This window comes from Musa acuminata, unplaced genomic scaffold (genome assembly GCF_036884655.1).
Source record: "Musa acuminata AAA Group cultivar baxijiao unplaced genomic scaffold, Cavendish_Baxijiao_AAA HiC_scaffold_1047, whole genome shotgun sequence".
In the NCBI taxonomy this organism is placed as follows: domain Eukaryota; kingdom Viridiplantae; phylum Streptophyta; class Magnoliopsida; order Zingiberales; family Musaceae; genus Musa; species Musa acuminata.
The window spans coordinates 134,490-157,003 of NW_027021261.1; the positions used below are offsets into that span (position 1 = coordinate 134,490).

General features: G+C 39.7%; 3 protein-coding genes across 5 annotated transcripts; 2 read left to right on the forward strand and 1 right to left on the reverse strand.

Annotated features, from left to right (window-relative positions):
- The first annotated feature begins 5,161 nt into the window (after positions 1-5,161).
- On the forward strand, positions 5,162-6,584 carry LOC103988963 (zinc finger protein ZAT9-like). Its single transcript, XM_009407694.3, has one exon. The coding sequence runs from the start codon at positions 5,420-5,422 to the stop codon at positions 6,380-6,382; it is 963 nt and encodes a 320-aa protein (XP_009405969.2). The 5' UTR covers positions 5,162-5,419; the 3' UTR covers positions 6,383-6,584.
- Positions 6,585-9,211: 2,627 nt separating this feature from the next.
- LOC135665766 (protein transport protein SEC16B homolog) lies at positions 9,212-17,750 on the forward strand. Of its 3 annotated transcripts, XM_065177404.1 has the most exons (14): positions 9,212-9,330; positions 9,756-11,351; positions 11,513-11,824; positions 13,550-13,678; positions 13,747-13,869; positions 13,968-14,138; positions 14,288-14,413; positions 14,503-14,637; positions 15,440-15,567; positions 15,634-15,745; positions 15,830-16,120; positions 16,252-16,377; positions 16,466-16,764; positions 16,845-17,750. In XM_065177404.1, exons 2-14 carry the CDS (start codon positions 9,768-9,770, stop codon positions 17,263-17,265), a joined length of 3,957 nt encoding a protein of 1,318 aa, XP_065033476.1. In that variant the 5' UTR covers positions 9,212-9,330; positions 9,756-9,767; the 3' UTR covers positions 17,266-17,750. The 3 variants fall into 3 exon arrangements, with proteins under 3 accessions (XP_065033476.1, XP_065033475.1, XP_065033474.1); XM_065177403.1 differs by having other exon boundaries at positions 9,228-11,351; positions 13,768-13,869; XM_065177402.1 differs by having other exon boundaries at positions 9,229-11,351.
- A 1-nt stretch (position 17,751) lies between these two features.
- LOC135665767 (probable pectinesterase 68) lies at positions 17,752-19,807 on the reverse strand. The gene is made up of 6 exons (XM_065177405.1): positions 19,655-19,807; positions 19,164-19,356; positions 18,893-19,082; positions 18,543-18,749; positions 18,233-18,471; positions 17,752-18,137 (listed from the first exon to the last, which is right to left on the reverse strand). Exons 1-6 carry the CDS (start codon positions 19,758-19,760, stop codon positions 17,981-17,983), a joined length of 1,092 nt encoding a protein of 363 aa, XP_065033477.1. The 5' UTR covers positions 19,761-19,807; the 3' UTR covers positions 17,752-17,980.
- Between the last annotated feature and the right edge of the window lie 2,707 nt (positions 19,808-22,514).

The following is a 22,514-nucleotide window of genomic DNA, read 5'->3' on the forward strand; positions in this document are numbered from 1 at the left end:
ACCTAATGATAATGACACTCTGCAGAGGAGGAAAGGAGGCAGCCCATCCATGCCCACAACCTTTGTCACCAGTCATGGAGGGACGAGGCAACCTTCTCACCATCGATTATCGGTGAGGAAAGAGGAGGTGTGCCCTCGCCATTGCTCGCAATCCCCTGTCGTTATCAACCACAAGCGAGGGCGATGAGAGTGAACTTTGCATGTAACCTCCATCGTTGACTATGGAGAGACAGTAGAGGCTATACCTCCATCACTGATCCGACGAGGATTGTTGTGTCTCCATCACTAGATGGGTCAGCTACAACGAGAGAGGTGACTAGTGAGTGAAGGCATGGCTAGGGACGATGGTGGTAGACAATGGGGACAAAATGATTATTTTGAGAAAAGGTGAGCTATGTGAAAACTTTTAAAAATTTCTTAAAGTTATAAGGTTTTTACGAGAATTCACCCTATATTCTATTAGTTAATTATCATTACTCCTTGAAACTACCATATTATTGTAAGTGATATTTTAGTTAATTCATGCTTTATGTATTTATAATTTTAAATTAGTTAATGATAATCATTAAATATGAGTAAGTTGAGTTTTTTCATCCATGTTAATCGGAAATGTTAAAGAATCTTAGATGTTCTCAACAATTTATATATCATGGTTGATTTTGATCTCCTCCTTCTCTTTTGCTACTAGAACCTCCTCATGAGGTTTAAACAGTAGGTAGTATGTAGCAGGTAGCAAGCAGTAGGCTTTGGGGATTTCTCATAGTAGTTGGATGAAGTTTTGATGTAGATCTTTGGCCTTTGGAACATTGAATAAGAAGGTTGTGGCTAGAAGATGGGTTGTAGCTGTGCAAAACCCTCTCTCTCTTTTCTCCTCTCTCCTCTCTTACAGGATTAGAAAAGCTAGGGTCGACTAGGCTTTGCAAGGGACTTCTTTTGATTCTCTTTAATCCTTAAGGTTTAAAGACTTTCCTTGGATATTGCACTTTCATTAGTAGCTACTTCTATTTGAGTAAGGGCTATCCTAATTTGAGTCCAATCAAGATTTAGATTAAAATAAATGGTATTTTCATAACCAAATAGGACTTTGAAACTTCAAGAGCCCCTTCAATAGAGCTTAGCCAGTTTGATTAAGAGCTATTGAGATCCTCCTTAGTCATAACTCTCTCAATTAGGCGATTGATACCCCATTGAATCTTGTTTAGTAATTTTTTCTCTCTCCATCTATAGGTTGAATATTTTATTTTGGTTCGTCGATGTGGTTGGTGTCATTTTACCTGACCATGTCATATTTATGCACTGTTTTGATAGGGTTCTTTATCGACTCGAGGGCTTTATTGGACTTCTTCGGGCTTTGAGGTTACTATTACCCCTTTTGGCTTCTACTCTTCTTTCATTATGTTGGAAGGCCTTGCATGTAGAAGTGAGAGCCATAAGCTTTCGATGAGCATTCACCATCCTCTTTCCTTGGCCGATGAATATCAAGTCTTCCGTTGAACCAATCTCATCTCCTGTGACAAGAATTTCCTTCCATCCTTCTAGAGTTTATACTTCTAGGGTTAGTGAAAGTAAATGACATTTCGATCTCATAAATAGAGATTCCAAAATTAACTTGATATATATCAAGTGGAACCATATCACACGATCACCTCATTGATGAATTCCTTTGTAATGGCAAAGTGAATCTTGAATTGTTGGTTGATCTTTGTCTCCACATCATCATAAAGCCATCCAAGATGATACGGGTGCAGATGCGATGTCGTATCTATGTCGAGCTTCTTGACTAAGCTCATTGAGATAAGGTTCTTTTGGCTTTTGAAATTAACGATCACATCAATGACCTCTTGTTTCACTTAGATCTTAAGAGTGAATAATTCTTTTTGAATTTCTAGATCGAGAGTTGGATTTGAGCTATAACCTTCAGTATAGACATTAGCAATAGACTCAAATTCATATTTGATCGTTCTTCGACTATTATTTTGGGAAGAGTTCTTTTGGTAGCTCCCTTTAGCCTTATCCGCAAGCTTCTTAGTACAGGTGTGGTTCATTCTCTCGATTACCATTGTCATATTATTAGTGATCTAAAAAATATATAATCTGATGGGACTCCATTCTGCATGAATCTGTTCATAGAGGCCAATGGGTGTATTTCATCATCGTCAAGTGATTGTTAAGAAAAATTTTGAGTATCACCACTTGTTGTCAAAACTTGATGGTGTATTCATGCATGAAATAGTCCCTTCTTTGGTGTAGTTAATGTCACTTCCTTCATCTTTTTTTGATATACTCTATATGGTAGAATTATTCTAGTATAAGCCTTTTGAATTATGTTCATGACATGCCTTCATCGCTATTAGTTTGAAGATAGGCTTTCTACCATACGAGCATGTGTTCAATTAGCTTGAGTCGATAAGCATCACCCTATCCTCATTGTTATAATAATATAGATCAAAATAAATATTAAGTTGATCTATCCATGAGTCTAATACCTTAGTGTTGATTGAGCCATCGTAGGAACGTATGTTGATATGAGCCTTGATGTGATGGGGTCGAGTTCTTATTGTGATGTTCTATTCAGTAACATTTTCTTCGTAGTTGCATGTCTTAGATAGAAACGACTCTCTCTCTCTTTTGCTGTGACACTATTTGCTTATTTATCTTTAGCTATAGGATTATTTTTGGCTTGCATCTAGCTCTTGACGGTCTTCATATGCTGGGCCAATTATCGCCATCTAGGCAATAATGCTAGCCAAAATTGTTGGATGGTTGGCTACCATCTCATCGATGTTTCTTCCTTGTAGTGAGTGTGGCTTAGACTCCAACTCCTGTAGCTCTTCTTTAAAAGTTTTGTATCATTGTTTTATAGTTATCATCTATAAGAATGTTGTTCTGATATCACTTGATCTATATAAGGTTCGGGTTCGATGATCTGTCAACCGATATCACTTTTCGGATAGAAGTTTTAATAAAGAAGAAAAATATAGCAGAAAAACTAAGTATAAAACCAAAAGAAAACAACCATATTGCTTGTAAAGCTAAAGTGCTAACCACCAAACTTAAAACTATGACCTTAAAACGTGATAGAAAGCTCATGGATGTATAAGAACATAGATTGTCTTTGGACAACACATAGATGCTCTCGATAGTTTGTGTGTCACGATCAGTTTTGATCTTCTCCTTTTTTATCGTTGAAGTCTCTTTCTGAGGTTTGAATTGCCAACAGATGAAGCTTTGATGCAAAGCTTTGACTATTGGAACTTATATATAACCCTCCCCATCTCTATTCTCCTCGTTCTCTTCTTATTTTTTAAGTTGAAAAAGTTATAGTAGGTTGAGGTTTGCAAGAGACTTCTTTTGGTTCTCTTTAGGATTTAAAGACTTTTCTTATAGGATGCTAGCGGCTAGGACTTTCCTTGAAGGACTACTATACCCCTTTTGTTTGATGATTGCCCTTATTTGAGTAAAGGCTACCCTAATATGAGTTTGATCATGATCGAGATCGAAGTAAGTGGACTTTTTAGGATCAAATAGATCTTTGAGGCTTCAAAAGATTCTACAATAGACATTTGAGAATCAAGATGGAGATCAGTTAGCCTTTTAGGATCAAATAGAAGGCTTCTAAAGGTCATTCAGCTTGGTTAGTTTGATTGAGAGCTATTGACATCATCGTGATCATGCATCTATTTGGATTAATGGACTATTTCATCATCAAAATTTAATAATATGATTTTTTTAAAAAGCAATGATAAATATATTATCATTATCTTTAAATGAGTGAAAATATACAATATATTATTAATAACAAAATTATAAAATGATATAAGTTTTGACATCATTATGCTGATAATATTCAATCTATAAGTTTTTGAGCTTATATTCAATCTATAATAGTGTATGTGCAGGTAATCAAATTTAGACCAAGTCAACATCTCACTTCAGTTGGCTTTGACATCAGGATGATCTTTAAGCCATTTGCATGGTCAAAGAGTTGATTAATTTCTCTCTTTATCGTCCTCTCTCCTAAATCTTCTAGTCATATATGTTCTACTTTTCCTCTCTCTTTCGGCATCCATCGCCTTGTCTCAGCTTCCCTTTTCTCGAACGCCATTTCCTTAGAAGACAACAGAGCTCCATGGCCACAGTGTGGAAGACAACACACTTCAATTCCACGAGAAAACTCCACTTGAAGAAGGCTTCCGAGTCCAACCCAACATGTGACGACCGCTCGTCTTTGAAGTCAAGAAAGTGATCAGCTACCGCAATCTGATGGCACTCTTATGTCGTACTCGTTGCCGACATGATCATGAAGGACTGGTCTGCGTATTCTTCTTAGTTGCGTATACACGCATGTGTTCCCCCCCTCCCCGTTATCACTATGGGAACAAATGTGTCAACTCAATACACCCCATCATGTTTATGGATTTGAGACTCGACTCGATAACCTACGTGTGCTTCTCATGTTGGATTCACGAATTTATTGGGTTTAGATCTCAGTTAGTTTCCGGTTAGACATATACAGTTTGATGGTTATCGTCCTCCGGACTTGTCTCACCCATATGTTCTTAAAATTCGATGGACCCACCCATCCACCCACCCAACTCGAAAAGAGACTCCACCAAATTATATTTTGCTTTGTTATTTATTTATTTTTCTGACGATTCTATTAGAATTGATCTGATTCCAATTCCAACTACAAATTCAGTTTGTTTGAGTTAAATACAAATCACAAATTGCAGCTCCATAAATTGGAACTCAGAGAAGAGATGAGATGTTGTCATCACAGTAGTTTTGACTTTGAGCTGCTGCATAATTAATTGTAACTGCTTATATTTGACCATATCCGCTTTAAAGAACAGTGATGTAATTTATAATTTCAAGTCAACATTAGCTTACAGTAGAAAGTGGAAATTAATTATAATGCAATATATACACTTATATGAGGGGAAACTAAATTGCCCAATGTTTTTAGAAAGAAAAATAATGTACACTTACATGAAGTAATTAACATTTGTTGGTTTAGTACTAAGAAAGGGATGGGTATGGCATTTGATTCCGGAGGAACCCTTGATAACTTTCCCATGTTTCGTGCACCGTCGTCGCAAACACAGTGGAGGGAGAGGGGATAAGAAAGATGCATGCAACCGTGCAGATGCGGTTCCCATAATGTCTTTAATGCCTTCCCTCCGTGTCTTGACTTCCAAATGCCGAAAGATACACTCCACTTGTTCTCTCTCTTCCTCTTTTCATTTCATCTCTCTCCTTTTCCTTCTCTTCTTGTGGTGAGGTGGTGGAGGAATGCTTGTCACCCTGCACTGTTTTAGCTCCCTCTCTTCTTCAACACTTGCCTTCTCCTCGTCCTCTGTGAAGAAGAAGAGCTTCCCAGTTTAGGTTGATCTCCGGTGCTCCTCTACTGTTTGCTTCGATGGACGGGCGCACTTGCAACGTCTGCTTCGGCCGCTTCTCCGACGGCTACGCTCTTGGCCGTCACATGCGCTCTCACGTCACCTCCACAGCCCCTCGGTCGAGGTCGTGCCGCCCTGGAGATTCCCACTCCTCCGTCTCCTCTGGTCATGCTGCGGCGGAGGGCGACGTGGAAGAGGAGGAGGCGGTGGAGGTGGGACTCTCTTATGGCCTCCGGGTGAACCTCCGGAAGAACTTCCGGCTCGTGGACTCAGAGTTCTCCTCTTCCTCCTCTTCTTCCTTCGCCGCCGACGAGCCAGCTGGCCCCTGCGTCGTCGTTCCAGACTCGGAGAGCGAGACGGAGTCACCACGCGCCCGTCGCCTCCGAACGAAGAAGCGCCGCCTTGGGGCCACTGCCCTTTTGCCGGATCAACCGGATGCGGAGCCGGCGAGCTCCGTCTCGCAGGCGACCCCCGACGAGGACGTCGCCCTCTGCCTGATGATGCTCTCCCGCGACTCCTGGGCCGCCGCCCGATCGCGGCCCCCGCTCCGGAGGGGAAGGAGTCGGCACCAGTGCGACGCGTGCAAGAAGGTGTTCCGGTCGTACCAAGCGCTCGGCGGCCACCGGGCGAGCCACAAGAGAATAAACGGCTGTGTCCCGGCCGTGGAACGCCGTGTCGCCAGCTCGACCGACGGCGTCGACACCAATTCCGATGCCAGAGTCTACGAGTGCCCCTTTTGCTTCAGAGTCTTCAGCTCCGGCCAAGCTCTCGGCGGCCACAAGAGGTCGCACTTTGTGTCCTCTGTCACCAACAAATCGCCGTCGAGCACCTCCCCTGTCCCCGCCGTCACCAACTACGTCCGCAGCTTCGGCCTTATCGACCTTAACCTGCCGGCGCCAGCGGACGACGACGTTGAGCTATCCGCCATTTCCGATACTGAAGTTCCTTTCCCTACCTCAACGTGTGGCAAGCATGCAATCTAAGCACTCTCTCTCTCTACCCACAGCACAAAGAGAGAGCAAACTAAGCCTAAAGACACAGAAACACAAAAAGTGTCGAAGTTTTGAGATAAACTAAGAAGCTTCAACTCCTCCTCTTCCAGTCTAACACTGGATAAAGCTGGTGATTTGATTATGTTGTTGATATTGCCCTCAAACAGGGGAGGAATGCAGAAGCTTTTCTTCACCCTTTCCCTTCTTCGAGCTCTCATCCTTTCGCGAAGCTTTCTCTGCGCGTTACTCCTCCTGGTCTGGGCTGCGCGAAGAGCGGCTTCGATCGAAGTGCGCGGTTCGGTTTGGGTCCAATTGCACACTTTGTAGGCGGTTCGAACCGGAACAAGAAGAAATTGAACCGGATCCCGCAGAAGCTATTTGGTGGAGCATTGGAAACTCTTGCTATACCAAAGAAAACACCTACCCGTCGTTGCCAGTTTCCATGGCATGTTTTTGCTTCTCGCAACAAAAGCATCGAACTGTTTTATATTTCCTGCAGATGCTTCTACCACAATTACGTGAGCGATTAAAGGACAGCTTGGAGTGTACATGATGCGCGTGAGGGTGGCAAAGGAATAAAGTAGGAGGGCGAGAAGAATAACATGTATCATGAGATAGGTTGGCTGTTGTCGACTGGGGCAGAGGGAGAGAGAGAGAGAGAGAGAGAGAGAGTTGAGTGTGGGGTTGCGGGCTTTCCACTCTTCACACAACTTTCAAGCGAGCATTGGAATGGCCAAAGGAACAACTCAAATAGCTGCTCACTACTGCAGGTTACTGGCTCAGCTCCTTCTCTTCCTTTCTTCCCGTCTCACTTGCACCGGGAATCTCAATCGTAACAGCATAAGATGGATCTCTACTTGCAGGGACAAAACAAGATAATCTGAACAATATAACTACGAGAAATTTATTTCCTTTAGGTAGGAAATCCATGGTCTCCATGTTGCTTAAGATGGCCTCGTGCATCCTTGACTTGAAATCCATGGGCTCGAGTAGGTTTGACGCTTAAACAGGGCAAAGACCTCTAGCTATCAAACACCGAGACATTAAATACGGATTACTTCCATGCAGCACTCATGCTAAGGTACAGATTCGACATCTAAACAGAGAAGCTGCCACAGAGATTTACTGCAGTGCTCTGTTGTCTCATCGGGAAAGAGTCGACGCATGCAGATCAATGGCAACGAAAAGTACTAGAAGGCTGCATAGAGATGAAATTAGGTTCTTCGTTCCACAGAAAGCTATTCCTGTCAGAAGATGTGAGAGAATTCATAGAACAATTAGTATTCGGCATCCACAGAGTTGACTGATTTGATTGGTGATCAGGGGAAGCCATCATGGTGACGTTTCTTGCATGCACAGTGAGGTAAAAAGATTTATCAAAGGAGATGGAAATCCTTCACATTTGCGCCAGTGTTGTCCATCAAATTGCTGTGGTTTCAACTGTGATTGCTGCACTTCCAGAGACCACAGCTGCCTGTTATAACTCAATTAAGAAGCATTTGTGTGTCATTATGATGTTTATAATTAAGAAGCATTTGTTAATAATGTGTCATTATCACTTGGCAAAATGAAGTATCGAGGCTTGGAAGATGATGATGATGATCAAGTGCTTCACTTTTGCTCTCTACCTTTTTCACTTCCCCTGCCTTTTTATGCAAGAAGAGTACACAGTTACATGAGGAAGGCAGTAGCTGTGATGATAATTTGTAGATTGTAGGTGGACAAGCAGATCTTTATTTGCAGTGGATGTTCATCCACCTCAAGTCTTTTCTCCTTTGCTTTTGTGCAGATTTAACTTCAATATACATATATATATATATATATATATAAGATTATATTCTCAAGTGACTGTAATAGAGAATCATTAAAGATCTTGGAAGCAAAAGATATAGTATGATAGCTCCAAGTCTAAAGAATCTTGAATCATAATGCATGCTAGTCCCTTTATTCAACCCATGGCTTGGTGAGGATAACCATATATATATGAAATATTGACCTTCAACAAAGACTTTATATGAGGAAAGTATTAGATTTTACAATTTTATATTTCTTTCTCAATTTTTTATATTTCCCCTTATAAGTCCTCAATTTAAAGATGGAAAAGAAAAGAAAAATATACTGAAAGCACTTAATGTATCCAAACATAAAAATTAGTTTACATGAAATCAATTAATTCCTTAAAAAAAGACTTTGATTGAAATTACGCTCTTAAACCAACATTAGTATGTGCATATAATATCCCCCAAAACCCTAAAATCTTGCATATATATTATTATAGTTAATCTCCATCAACTTATATTAGTTAAGTATAATTTGAAACTCCAATTTATATTTTTTTTTATAAAAAATATTCTTATTTTTAACTCAAACAAACTAATTTTTAATACAAATTATATATATATATATATATATTAAATTTAAAGTACTTGATGGCTTGATATATACTTTACTGACTAACATATTCGGATAACCTTATTCTGAGAAGATTTGGACACAATACATCTTGATTAATATCATTACATCTACAAGTTTAGGTAAGTAGATGAGATATGGGATGTTATTTATGCATTTTATATCCTTAATAATTCGAGATCAGGATAATGTAACATTTCTTTTAATTTAGTAATTTATGTTTTTTACATTTTAAGGAATACAAATTTCAGGAAAAAAATCCCAAAAAATAAGGAACTGCCAAACCGCAGGTTAAAAGTAACAGAAAAAAACTCATGTTTTTATTTTAGGAAATCCCTTTTTCCCCCCTCTTTGGCGGGTAAATAAAAAGAAGACAAAAATAAAATATCAAAGAGCGAACGCGTATAAGAGAAGCTCCGTAGGGGTGGTGGGATGCCGGCTGCTTCCAAACCACAGTCTTTTGCTGCTCCCACTCTCGTCGATTCCAAGCTGCTTTGATCGATTCGCTGCAATCCTCACCGTCGTTGGTAACTCTCCGTTCCTCTCCGTCGCCCAATTTCCACCTTCCATTTCTGCTTTTTTTTTTTCTTGTGTCTTCTCTCGTGGATTTCTTTTTCCAATCCGTAAGAACGACGACGCACGCCGGATCTTGGTTAATTTGTGCCTTTGGCCCCGATTCCCTCCGAGGAACCTATAATGGCTGAAAAGTTGGGAGCTTTAGCTTGATGAATTTGTGGAGGTGGTGATGGGAGTTGAATAGATCTGAGGGTTGTTGAGGTGAATGCTTCCTTTTTGTTGAGGAGGAGGGGATCCTTAGCTCGTCGGTGTTTGTTTCTTGTATCCGATGGCCTCTCCTCCTCCGTTCTCGTTGGCGGATCAAACCGATGAGGACTTCTTCGACAACCTCGTCAATAATGATGATTTGGTTTTTGCTGGATCTGTTTCCGAGCAGGCAACCACCGAAATGGCCTTTTCTAATATGAGCATCGATGATGTCGGTCTTCCATTGGAGGACTCGAGGCTGGGGGTTTCTGGATTGGCAGCGACAGATGGAAACCGTCAAGAAAATGGGGTCACGCAGTGGCCCGGATCTCCCAAACCCAGATCCTTGGTGGTGGAAAGCAGTGCAATTCCCATATCAACTGATTCATTTACCTCTAGGGTGGAAGTTGAAACCTTTGATTCCAAGGACGAGCAACAAGAGGTTGTGGCATCGGCACCATTACCAGCTCGTGACAATGTGGTCGCATCTGGAGGTTCGACGGAGACCAGATCGGAGTTCGGATCTCCAGGTTCGTCGCTGGGGAAGAACACTGGATCAAAGGAGACGGCTGTAAAGGAGGTGCAATGGAGTGCGTTCAGAGTTGATCCGCCGCAGTTTGATTCAGATGGATTTGGATCCTACACAAACTTCTCGACGGAGAATGTGGGTGAGTGCGGCAACAAGCTCGAAGCTGAAGTTGACCAAAAGTGTAGTTCTGCAGACAATTCAGCCGCTGATGCATGCTCATACTTCGAGTCCATTGAACAACAAGATTCTCAGTGTTATAGCTTGCCGAGTGAACAAACTCCAGATGTGAATGAAGCTCAATACTGGGAGAGTCTCTATCCCGGTTGGAAGTTCGATGTTAGCACTGGTCAGTGGTATCAAATTAATGATTATGATGCAGCAACAACTGCTGAACCAGAAAACAGCAATGCAATGAATGAACAACAACATGATCAAGACAAAGTTTTGGCTGCTGGTAATGGAATTATTATGGACCAGAGTTCAGAGGTTTCTTACTATCAACAGTCTGCTAACTCGGTGGTGGCAGAAACAGCTGAGGATAGCTCCACTGGTTATGTTTCCAACTGGAATCAGGACTCTTATGGTAGCACTGAATATCCACCTAATGTGGTGTTAGATCCTCAATATCCTGGATGGTACTATGACACTAACATCCAGCAGTGGCACACACTTCAATCTTACACTCCGGCCGTTCAGGCAACAACTGGTACTATACATGGCCACTACAGCCAGGTTATGGGAATTCACTGGGATGGCTCTAGGAGTAAGTCTGTTGAAGAAAACATGCAACAACCTGAACCAGTGGACGAGGGCATCCCTGATTTCAATGACAATCGACAGAAAATAAACTTATATAACACAATGGGTCATGCAGCAAACTGTATGGATGTCCAAGTAGGTACTAGGGACCTGGAACCACTGTCAAATTATGATTACGGCAGTAGTAATGGTGCAACAAGGCTCCAGAACTTTCTGCCTGCAAAGAATATGGACCATGTTAATCAGCCAAAAGTTGACCAAAGCTTCCAGGCATACTTATCTCATGGGCATCAAGGCAATCAAATGGCAACCTACCATTCTCAGCGATCAATGAGCTATGAAAGTCCACCATGTTCTAGTTTTTCTTATGCTCTAAATGAAGGCAGATCTTCAGCTGGGCGTCCTCCGCATCCTTTGGTTGCTTTTGGTTTTGGTGGTAAACTCATTCTCATCAAAGATGCAAGCTGTTGTGGCTCAAACTTGGATTATGGAAGGAAGGTAGCTCTGATAACTTACTCTGTTAACTTTTCTGATTGAATTTTAGAATTTAAGAGTTTGACAGAAATCATGTCAGTTCTTTGTTGCTCTGAGTCTACGATAGCAACATAAAGTCTTTTGATCCTGTTTTTGAAACTGATGCTTTGATCTCTTTCATAAAGGATTCCATCGGGGGTTCAATCTCCATTCTGGGTTTAATGGATATTTTGATGAAGAAAACTGATGATTCAACCACCATAACTACTAAATGTGGTTATTTCCATGCATTGTGCCAGCAATCTTTTCCTGGTCCACTTATAGGTGGCAATGCCTCAGCAAAGGATGTGAACAAATGGATAGATGACAAAATAGCACATTCCTTGGTTGATGCTACTGAAGGAGAACTGCATAGGTTGCTTCTTTCATTGCTGAAAATATTATGTCAACATTATGGGAAACTTCGATCTCCTTTCAGTTCTGACCCATCAGTTGAGGTAAATATTTGATTGGTCTTCTTAAGCTCATCTTTTTGTACTTTAATTGTATCTAGTTAATGCAACTTCCGATTATGAACTTGATATTTTTCTGCCAAATTCATGTTTCATAATGCTCCATGAGATGCATTTTGCTGGTTTTCTTGTAAATTCTTTTGCACCTGTATAAGCAATATCCATAGTAAATCATTTTGATGATTGATTTCTGGAAGCAAAGTATTAAGGTTGCAGTTTATGCAAATGCAAAAACTGACAATGTAGGCTGCCAATTAACCAATCTTATTGTGTCTTTCTAGGATCTACATATTTAGATGATAAAGCTCAGTGGAAGCATAGTTAGTGAAGCCATGCTTCTGCTTGTTCAATTAGTTTCACTAAGTTTACTTAAGAGGAGGAAACTGACGTACTTTATCTCGCTGGGGTTGTGGTTGAAGTTTTAGAAATTCCCCTAGAGAAAATATCCCATTATTGCATAAATCAGTCACTTACTAGCCATTTATTCAACATATTTAAATATCTCAATGTGAAACAACTGGTTCCTCAGACTTTTCTGTGCATAAACATTTATTGTTACTTATGCATAATATCCGCAAACTCAATACAGGTTATATGCTGTTAATTAGGACACATTCCTGTATTGAGCCACTGATGGTGTTTGGGCTACTAGAAGTGATATTTATTGGCTGTGGCATATTCTTCTATTCCTATGATTATGGCGGGAGTTATCATGTCTTGAGCTGTAGAAACGTATGCATAAGGAGTGATCTTCTTGAGTTATATTTGTATAACTACTTTAAAAGTTAGCATTCATTACCTTACATGGTTTATGATAAAGAATAAAATTATCTGCTCTGGATGCTTCTTATCTTTCATACCTTTGTTAACCTCTACAGCCTCTTACTCCAGCTATTTGTTTCTTCTTTTTCCAACTTTGTAATATAGCCATATCCACCTCATCAAGCTACATACTCATTCTACCTTGGTTGCAGTTCTAGAGGACCATGAGGAGATCTTGTTGCAGATATTTTCCTGATCATGCAGAAAACTTAACATGTTGGATTATATATACTCATTCGGTTGCATAGAAGTAGATTTATTGGTTACTGATGTATTTTATGTAAAGATTTCTTTCTTCCTTACTACCTGCCACTCATTCAATCCGTTGATGACTTGATGCTGGTCATCACTTCATTGATCTTTGTGCTGTGATCTTTTCAGAACTAACAGGAAGCTCTAGGCATCTTTTTCACACTAATCTAGTTAAACTTAAAGACTTTTATTGTTTTGATCAAGATGGTGTCTTGACATGTTAGTTTTGAGCTGCCATGTATTAGGGAACATAAAAGGTGCATACGTCACAAGAAATTGATAACTAATAGGGATACTTTAAGATTTTAGTTTTAATAGAGGATTTTAGAGGACATCATATGGTGAGGAAGGAATTGGAAATGCTTATCGTCATACACCTCCATAACAAAATATTAATATAGTCAAGAGGCTAGTTTTAGACATCAGGATACTATTTATTTTCTTTATCATTACTTTGGCCTCTACAGGTAGCAAATGGCAGTTATTAGCCTGTGAAACGCACTGCAAATAAAATTTACCTTTTTATACAAAATAATCCATGTTGCCTAAGTGGATCTATCTAGGTCCCTCATGGATTAATATATTATGTTTCATAATGAGGAATTCAATGTGCTAACATTTTCTTTTTCTGAATAGGACACCGATGGTCCAGCATCTGCCATTACTAATCTTTTTGCATCTGTTAGCAAGAATGGTACTTCTTCGGTGCAGTATGGCTCTATCACAGACTGCATGCAGTACCTGCCTACTGAAGGTGATATACAGGTAAAATTTTATATTTTCAATGTTTTTATTGACACATTATATAATAAAACTTTCTGCCACTTGATCAGGGAACTGCCATTGCAGTGCAGAATCTTCTTGTTTTTGGTAGAAGGAAGGAGGCTCTTCAATGTGCACAAGCAGGCCAGTTGTGGGGACTTGCTCTTATTCTTGCAGCACAGCTTGGCGAGAAGGTATTTGACATTTTATTTTGCTAAACTGATAATGGTTCCAATGTTTTTCAAAGAGCTTCCATTTCCTTTAAGTTAATGTTTTGGTTGATTACTTGCAGTTTTATGTTGAAACTGTCAAGCAAATGGCTAATCATCAGTTCATATCTGGATCACCTTTGAGGACATTATACTTGCTTATTGCTGGACAACCTGCAGATGTATTTTCTTTCAAGAACTCCTCAGATAGTAGTTTTCCCACTTCTGATAATGCACCAGAACAGTCTATGAAGGTGACAATAAATCAGATACTTTTCTAGAAAGTGACTAAGCACTTCATGTCTCGACTCAATGTTTAAGCAAGATGTAAAACTTATTTTGAGCAACTCTCTTCTTTGTTTAGATTGTATATGTGATTTCTGATGTCACCAATATAATACAGGTCCTTTCCAATGGAATGCTTGATGACTGGGAAAAACATCTAGCTATTATTACCGCAAATAGAACAAAAGATGATGAATTGGTAATACTTCATCTTGGAGATTGTTTGTGGAGGGAAAAAGGAAAGGTTTGTATTTAGTATTTTATCCTTGATTAAATCTAGCTAAGGATCTTAACTTTTTTCTATGTTTAATATTCTCTGTACCTTTGATACAGATAGCTGCTGCACACATCTGCTACTTGGTTGCCGAAGCTAACTTTGAGTCATACTCTGACAGTGCAAGAATGTGCCTTCTTGGTGCAGATCACTGGAAGCATCCTCGCACATATGCCAGTCCTGATGCTATCCAGGTTGTGCCCATTTTCTTTCATCATTAGTTTTGGTGGATTCTATGTAGTATTTTGTGGGTTTTTTCTTTGATAATGTTTTGTGATAATCTTTATGGTCATAAAGTTAACCAAATGATATAGAACCCTATCCTGTTTTATTGTGATTGCATCCTGTTTCTACTGATGTGGCTGATGATTTTAAGCATACGTAATGGTTTGTGAGTTAGTTTGTTATAGTGATTATATGCGATCGTATGCTTCTAAATGTTTGTAATCTATGACAAGTAAACCGGTAAACTTGCCTTTTTCCTTTTCTTTATCTTTTTTCCAAATGAAGCTATATGTTGATGTCGGATGTGAAGAAACTAATCTAGTGATTATCTATGCTGGGTCAGTAAACGCTTCTGCAAATAGCATCTGTATGCATAGTCCCATGTTAATCTACTGTCCACTTTGTTGATATAAAAGGTTCTGGTGGGACCCCCACTATGGCTTAAACTCTCCTTTTTCTGCATATGCAGATTTTATATATTAGGGATTCTAATAATTCTATCTCTTCCCCCAGCTCTGCCTCCCTTCCTGGGGTATTTCGAAATTTTGTTAGGGTCTAAAGATGTGAAAATGATGCTTTATCTTGATGTTTGATTTCTTCTCAACTTTACTTCTTCATATGTGACCTTTTGCCTACTTTAATCTATTTTGAAACTAAGGTCTATTGTTGACTTTTAGATGGAAGCTGGCATATTCTGAAATATGTTTGATAAGATTTTTGTCTTAGATGTTTTAAATCTTAAACAATTGAACATAACAAATTTTCTTGCAGAGGACAGAGTTATATGAATATTCAAAGGTGCTTGGGAATTCCCAGTTCATCTTGTTACCATTTCAACCATATAAGCTTGTATATGCTTACATGCTTGCAGAAGTTGGGAACGTTTCTGATTCTTTGAGGTTGGTGACACTGTAATTAGTTCTTTTCTTGATGAATTTTCCTGAGCTGGTATTTGTCCAATGTAGGTATTGCCAGGCGTCCTTGAAGCTGCTGAAAAGTTCTAGTCGCACACCTGTTATTGAGATGTGGAGATCACTATTTTCATCTCTAGAGGATCGCTTGCGAATGCATCTGCAGGTACAATTTCCCAATCCACTGTTTACTACCCATAATAATCTCCAGTTTGTTTCCCTTGATTTATATTCATTATTACTTTTTCAGGCTGGGTATAGCACAAATTTGGACCCTGCAAAACTTGTTGGTAAATTATTTACGTCAATTGATAGATCCATCCACCGCATGATTGGTACCACGCCAATGCCTCAGAGTGGCACAAATGGCAAAGAATATAATTCTGTTGCCCCAAAAGTAGCTAACAGTCAATCCACAATGGCCATGTCATCCTTAATTCCGTCAAGTTCCCAAGAAAACTTGAATGATTGGGCAATAAATAGCAGGACTATGCACAGCAGAAGTGCATCAGAGCCAGATTTTGGCAAAGCCTTAAAGCAGGTAGATTCTTTCCTTCAGCAATTTTTTTACAGTAACACAAACTTTATTGTAAATGTTTATACTACATTCTTGACCATGTTCCATTTTGAGTTTGTGGAATTATATTGTGAGCTTTCTACTACTTCATTCAGGACAAATCTGTGGATTCAATCTCACCTGACTCAGAGAGCAAAGCTTCATCGCGTCTAGGCCGTTTTGGTTCTCAGATTTTTCAGAGGACTGTAGGGTGGGTCTCGAGATCTCGTTCAGAATGCCAGGTACATTTTCTGATGCCTCACAATTTTGAAAGAGCAGGACTTGTATATTTATTTAAACCACATCTTACCTTTTCAATTGTGAATGAAGGCAAAATTGGGTGAAAGAAACAAATTTTTTTATGATGAAAAACTCAAGAGATGGGTGGAAGAGGGTGTTGAACCTCAACCTGAAGAAGCTTATTTACCACCTCCTCCAACCACAGTTGCCCACCAAAATGGGATTTCTGTCAATGACACCAATAGTGCCTTTAAGAGCCCAACTCACAATGCTAATGGAATACTGGAAACCAGTTATCTTAGTCCATTACAACATGCTTCAGGGATCCCACCCATATCGCCTGGCCCAAACCAATTCTCAGCCCGCAACAGAATGGGTGTAAGATCTAGGTGGGTTTCTCACTTTTACTACAAGGAATTATATACTGTTAATTGTGGCAAAAATTATGTTAATTTGGTCTCTTTTCTAGATACGTCGACACATTCAACAAGGATGGAGGGGTCTTCACAAATTCATTCCGGTCACCCTCTACTCCATCTGTTAAGCCAGCAGTTGGTGCCACATTTTTTGCTCCTGGCACGCCTGCAACTTGTGATGTTACAGCAGGAGAAAGCACTTTAGGAGCTTTGTTGGTTTCTGAATCTTCTACTACAGTAGATAAGGAAGCATCATTTTTATCATCATCGCCACCGATACCTGTAACTGTGCAACATTCTCCTGGCATGGATACTAACACCTTCTCTAAAAAGGGTGCAGCAGCAGTGCTACAAAATAACAAAGGCTCATTCTCTAATGGTTCACCGGCACCATCATGGAGTGGAAAGTACAACACCATTTTCATGCCTACAATGGCTGGAGTGAACTCCTCTGAAGATGACCTTTGTCCATGATGATTGCTGGAGCAATTCATCTCTGCAGCTTAATTGGGTTAAAATGGGTGATGACCTTCATCAGGTTGAGCTTTGATGTGTGGCTGTCTTGTATATCCATACATGCCTAATAAGCTGGTGGCAACAGATGATATATATGACGCAGGACCCAACAGCTTACTGATCATGGAAGAGTTTCCCTGAAGAGTTTAGTATGCTTACAGAGGCACAATCGCAGTCCTTGGATACATTCTTTTAAATTAAAAACATGTGGATGCAAGTTTCTATACAGAAATTGTTGTTAAGGTTTACGAGAAGATGAGTCGGATCAGACGCTAAATAATTTCTTCTGAATCACAAATAAACAGCATTGTCGTTGTTCATAAAAATGACAATGTGGGGAACAACTTGTTCTTCTGATTGTTTGTATGGGCAATCAGCTAAATTGTAAAGCGTGTAAAAGACAATTTATGGTTTAATATTGTGTCAACTTTGCTTTGGGATCACTTGGGTAAACATCAAACTCTCACTATATTATTCCAAGAAATACATGCTTGCCACTTATTGCGTGGTTCGAATACAAATATGAATGATGGAATGATCAGAAGAAATAATGAAATAATTTGCTGGTATGATGGCATCAACTTCTATGTTTTGCTGTATGGAGATTACAAATGTGTGAGATATTGTTTGAAGAGTGTGTGAGCCATTGTTTGAAGAGTTTGTCTGTTTCAGCTCAGGGGTCGGAAGGGCCGAGCCAATGTCTTCCGTTCACGAAACTTTTGACGAGGAACGGCCGTGCCGTCTCGAAATCGAGCTCTCGAGCCCACGAAACACCACGCACTGCTGCTGCACCGGGACCGTAGCATCTATAGACGCCGAAGAACGCCGTCCTGCGATGAACAGAGGAAGAACAGATCAGGCAACAGATGATCACTTTCTACTATGATCATTTATAGGAGTAGAGAAGATGGAGGGGTTCACTTACTTGTTCTTGTTGCTGTTGTGATTCCAGTCGTCCCACCCGCCCGGCGCGACCACGTCGTCGAAGTAGGTGTAAGCGAAGACGATCCTCGAGTACTGCCCCATGGCTCGCCCCACGTAGAGCTTGCCTGAGCCTGTCACTCGGCAGTTCACGAAGGCGAATCCAGTTCTTTCGCACGGGCTGTTCCTGTCCTGAGCTGCGACGGATCCAAACCGATTTGCGATCGAGTGGAGTTGACAATCCTGCTCAGAACCGGATGCGTTTTGACCACAGGAGGGGAATAGGTAGAGAGAGAGCTGCTTCGATTCCTTACCTTGTACATGGATCTGCCATTGCCGAAGATGAAGTCGATGGATCCCTCGATGTAGCAATCCTTGAAGTAGTGTCGCCCCGCGTCGTCGCAGAGGGTGTCCTGCGCGCCGTAGAAGCCGCAGCCGAAGAAGTACGCCTTGTCGCCTGAGATGCGGAATGCTGCAGCTTGCCATCCTTCCATGCCCGGCATCGGTGCTGGAGCCGTGTTCTGCCATTCCAAACCTCATTAGCCACTTTATCTACTCAAATTGCTCTTGTTTCTGGTTTCATCGGCCATGAGGACTTGCTCCTTGGATAGCTTGTTGAGCTGACAGGCCATGTTCGAGACCTCTGAATGAATCGATCACTCACCTTGAAGCTAATGTTCTTAGCACTGAAATGGTTAGCAAAAACAGTCACAGAAGCCGTATTATAAGTCCGTAGTTGTTGCCCGTTGGGTCCTCGATCGCTGGCCCGGTCGTGCCACTCGATCACCGTAACGTTTCTGCCGGCCCCTTGGAACGTCACGTACGGCTTCGTCGCCGGCACCACTACCTTCTCTCTGCAAACACCAAAGAGGAACAATCAACATTTAAGGAGGAGGAGGAGAAGGAGAAGAAGAAGAAGAAGAAGAGTTACTTACATGTAGCAACCAGCATGGATGTGAATGATGACACGCTTGGTGTTGTTCTCCGGGACGGAGTCGACGGCCTCTTGGACAGACAAGAAGTCGCCGGAGCCATTGGCGTCCACCACGATGGTGTGCTGGCTGGTGGGCTCGAACCATTTGTGCCGGTGCGGCTTGGTGGAATTGAGCTCACACGCACTGCAGTGCACTGACACAAAGAGGTAGAGAAACAAGAAGAAAAATCTTAGAGACTCCATGGCCAATCCAAATGCTAACAAGTGCAACGCAATTAATGAAGAGAGAATAGAGAGACGGAGAGCCTTCAAGTTGCGATTCCAGTGGGAACCGCAAGCAACTCAAAGGACAGACGAAAGATCGATCTGCGACAATGGAACTAATGGTGGCGATGCAGGTGTGCGTGTGTGTCTGGGGCTATAATAAGATCAAGAACCGCGTGATGAGAGGAGGAAGGTTATAAGAAGAACGACAGTATCGAGTATAAGTACTAGTCGTAGTAGTTGTCGGGCCAACGGTAGTGATCCGAGCTGGGAGGTCGCAATGGAGGCCTTGGGGAGAGAATAACGACAACACGTAGGGACTGGAGAGGAACATGCAGGCCACTGCACAATGATCGTAACACAGCCCTAGGCATGGGAATGGTACCTTCACTGCAACTGGTTTATTTTATTGTCTGAGGAAAACCTCAAGACCACAACAGTAACCCATCATGTGACCTGATGACATCTTCTCTCTTCCTCTCTTGCACACACACATACCGTGAGGACAGGGACAACAAGGAGGCTACGAGGGGAAAAGGTTGGAGCCTTTGGCAGGAGTATCCTTTTGCTTTGTAGTGACTTTTCAGCTAAAGGGAGAGGGGGAATGGCAACGGTCGTCTCTCCACGGAGAAAAGTGGAGGATGGGATGAGGCTGGAAGCATGGCGTTTAGTGTTTTCTGTAAGGTAGCGTGCATGGCTTGGGTGTTTTTATGCTTAGGAACGTTGGAGTGACTGCACGGGGAAGAAGACGGGGCGGATTGCGACGGGAAGCAAATCCCAGTCGAGGACGAAGCCGGAGACTGCACGCGGCGGGGCCCACCCAACGGTCGGGTTTCCCTCTCAGAGACTGCCACGTCGGTACCTGCGGGTTCACGGGTCGACACAGGAACCAAGCATCGTACGGATGTGTGCGCTGCCGTTCTTTGGTTGCATCAACGTAACAGGACAACTAGATGTTGACACGTGTCCAGCCCATCGTTATACAGACGACTTGCGACGTGGATAATTTCAAAGCAAAGGTTCTAATAAGTTTATTTCCAAAAAAAAAATATTATTATGATAATAGGATATATTTATATCTGATTCAATTATCAGAACATTTCCTTGTTTTATAAACTTAAACATAGCATGGTAAACATAAAAATGACTAATGTCTTTCGAGAAAATGTTGATATTCACAATCGATAAATCAAAGATTAAGCATTATTTTGTCATATTAGTTTTTATAGTATTACATAATATAGAGATAAATAAAAATATATTACTTTAAATAATATATTTGTCTACAATGGTGTTCAACAAATTCAATTACATGCTGAATTGATTATGGTATTTGAATTCAAACAATACCATTAATAAAAGTAAGTCCAAAATTCAAAAAAATCCCAAGTCACATAAATTAATCTGCCTATTGAGTACACAAAATTGAACTTCATATATACATCCTGTAAGTATTAGCATAAAATCTGTAATCATATAACATGAAAAAACTTTTATGCCAAGATTAAAATCAAATAAATTGAATCTAACAATATTACGATGCGTACCTTTCTTGTTATTCAGAAAAATAAACTCTATAAGCACTTCATCTTTGAATCTGAAATATCAATCTATAAGGATATGCAAAGAGAACTAGATCTTTCTCTTCTGGATTAGGGGATTAAGGAAGAGAGAGATTTAGAGAAAAACCTTAATCTCTCAATTGCTGAGATGCTACTCAGATGCACTCTGATACACACTTAACCCCTAGAGGTCCTGTTTATTTATAGGCGAGAGCAAAGGGTCTATGATAAATTATTAGGAGAGTTCTTCCCATCAATCTCCTAAGGAATCCTACTTTAATATGGACTTCTTTTCTATTGACTAATAACCATAATCAAAATCTAATTATATCTATAATATATCTTACCTAATTAAATAGGACTATATAATCTAATAGTACGTCTTATACTTTTCATCAAATAAGATTTAACTTTAGTATTGAACTTTTGTATGTATCAAACCCATACTAAATAGATGAGTGATGTCACACAATATCATATAATTAACACTTATTTGAGTAACTCTTTAAAAGTATATATATATATATATATATATATATATATTAAATCTAAATATCAACATATAATATTTTTAGAACTAATTACTCTAAAAATTATTAGACTTTTGAACAATCACATATGTCATAAATGAGCAGATATTTCAATTAATACTTACAAATCATATACTTTTAAATAAACACTTTCAAATACTTCTTAAGATTTGAAAACAAATTAATCATACAAAACCAAAATTAATCACAAATCATTCTTTCTTTCCTAAAGAATATAAAAATTATAAGTTAATAATCATATATGGATGCAAAACTATAAAATGTTAATGTGATGAATGATCATATATTTTCTTCTCATTATTTACTTTAAATATTTTTATGAATAATAAATTCTTTTAGTTCTTTTTACTTTTTTTTTTCTTTCCTCTTCTCTTCTTCGCCTGCTGCATGTAGGTTCCTCCTCCTCCTCCTCTCTCTCTCTCTCTCTCTCTCTCTCTCGTCATCTATTGTATCGAACCTTTTCTTGTATTGATTGCCATGCAATTTCCATAGATTAATTATAGATTATCTTTTTATCCTTTTATTTCATATATTTGAATTCTATTAGTATCACATATTAGAATTCTTATAATTCTAAAACATAAATAATATTATTTATCTTAAAAACATAACACGTGACATATTGGATCGATACGAAAATGATGGATAAAAAGATAATTTTAATATTTCTATAATTTTAATATTTTTTATATATAAAAAATAAAATAAATATTAAAATTAGTTTTTTACATATTACTTTTATAACGAACTAGCATACAGTATCTATGTGTTGTATTTTTTGTCAGTAGACGATGTCAAGACAAATAAAATTATTTATTTCACTCTCAAAATTTTAGAAATCCTGATATAAGTTTTTCAAATACAGATAGGGTTAAGTATCAAGAATAATATATAATTAACCAATCAGTACACAACATTCCATATTGTCAGGTTACTATACCATATGATTTTTTTTTTTCATTTTATCATATTATT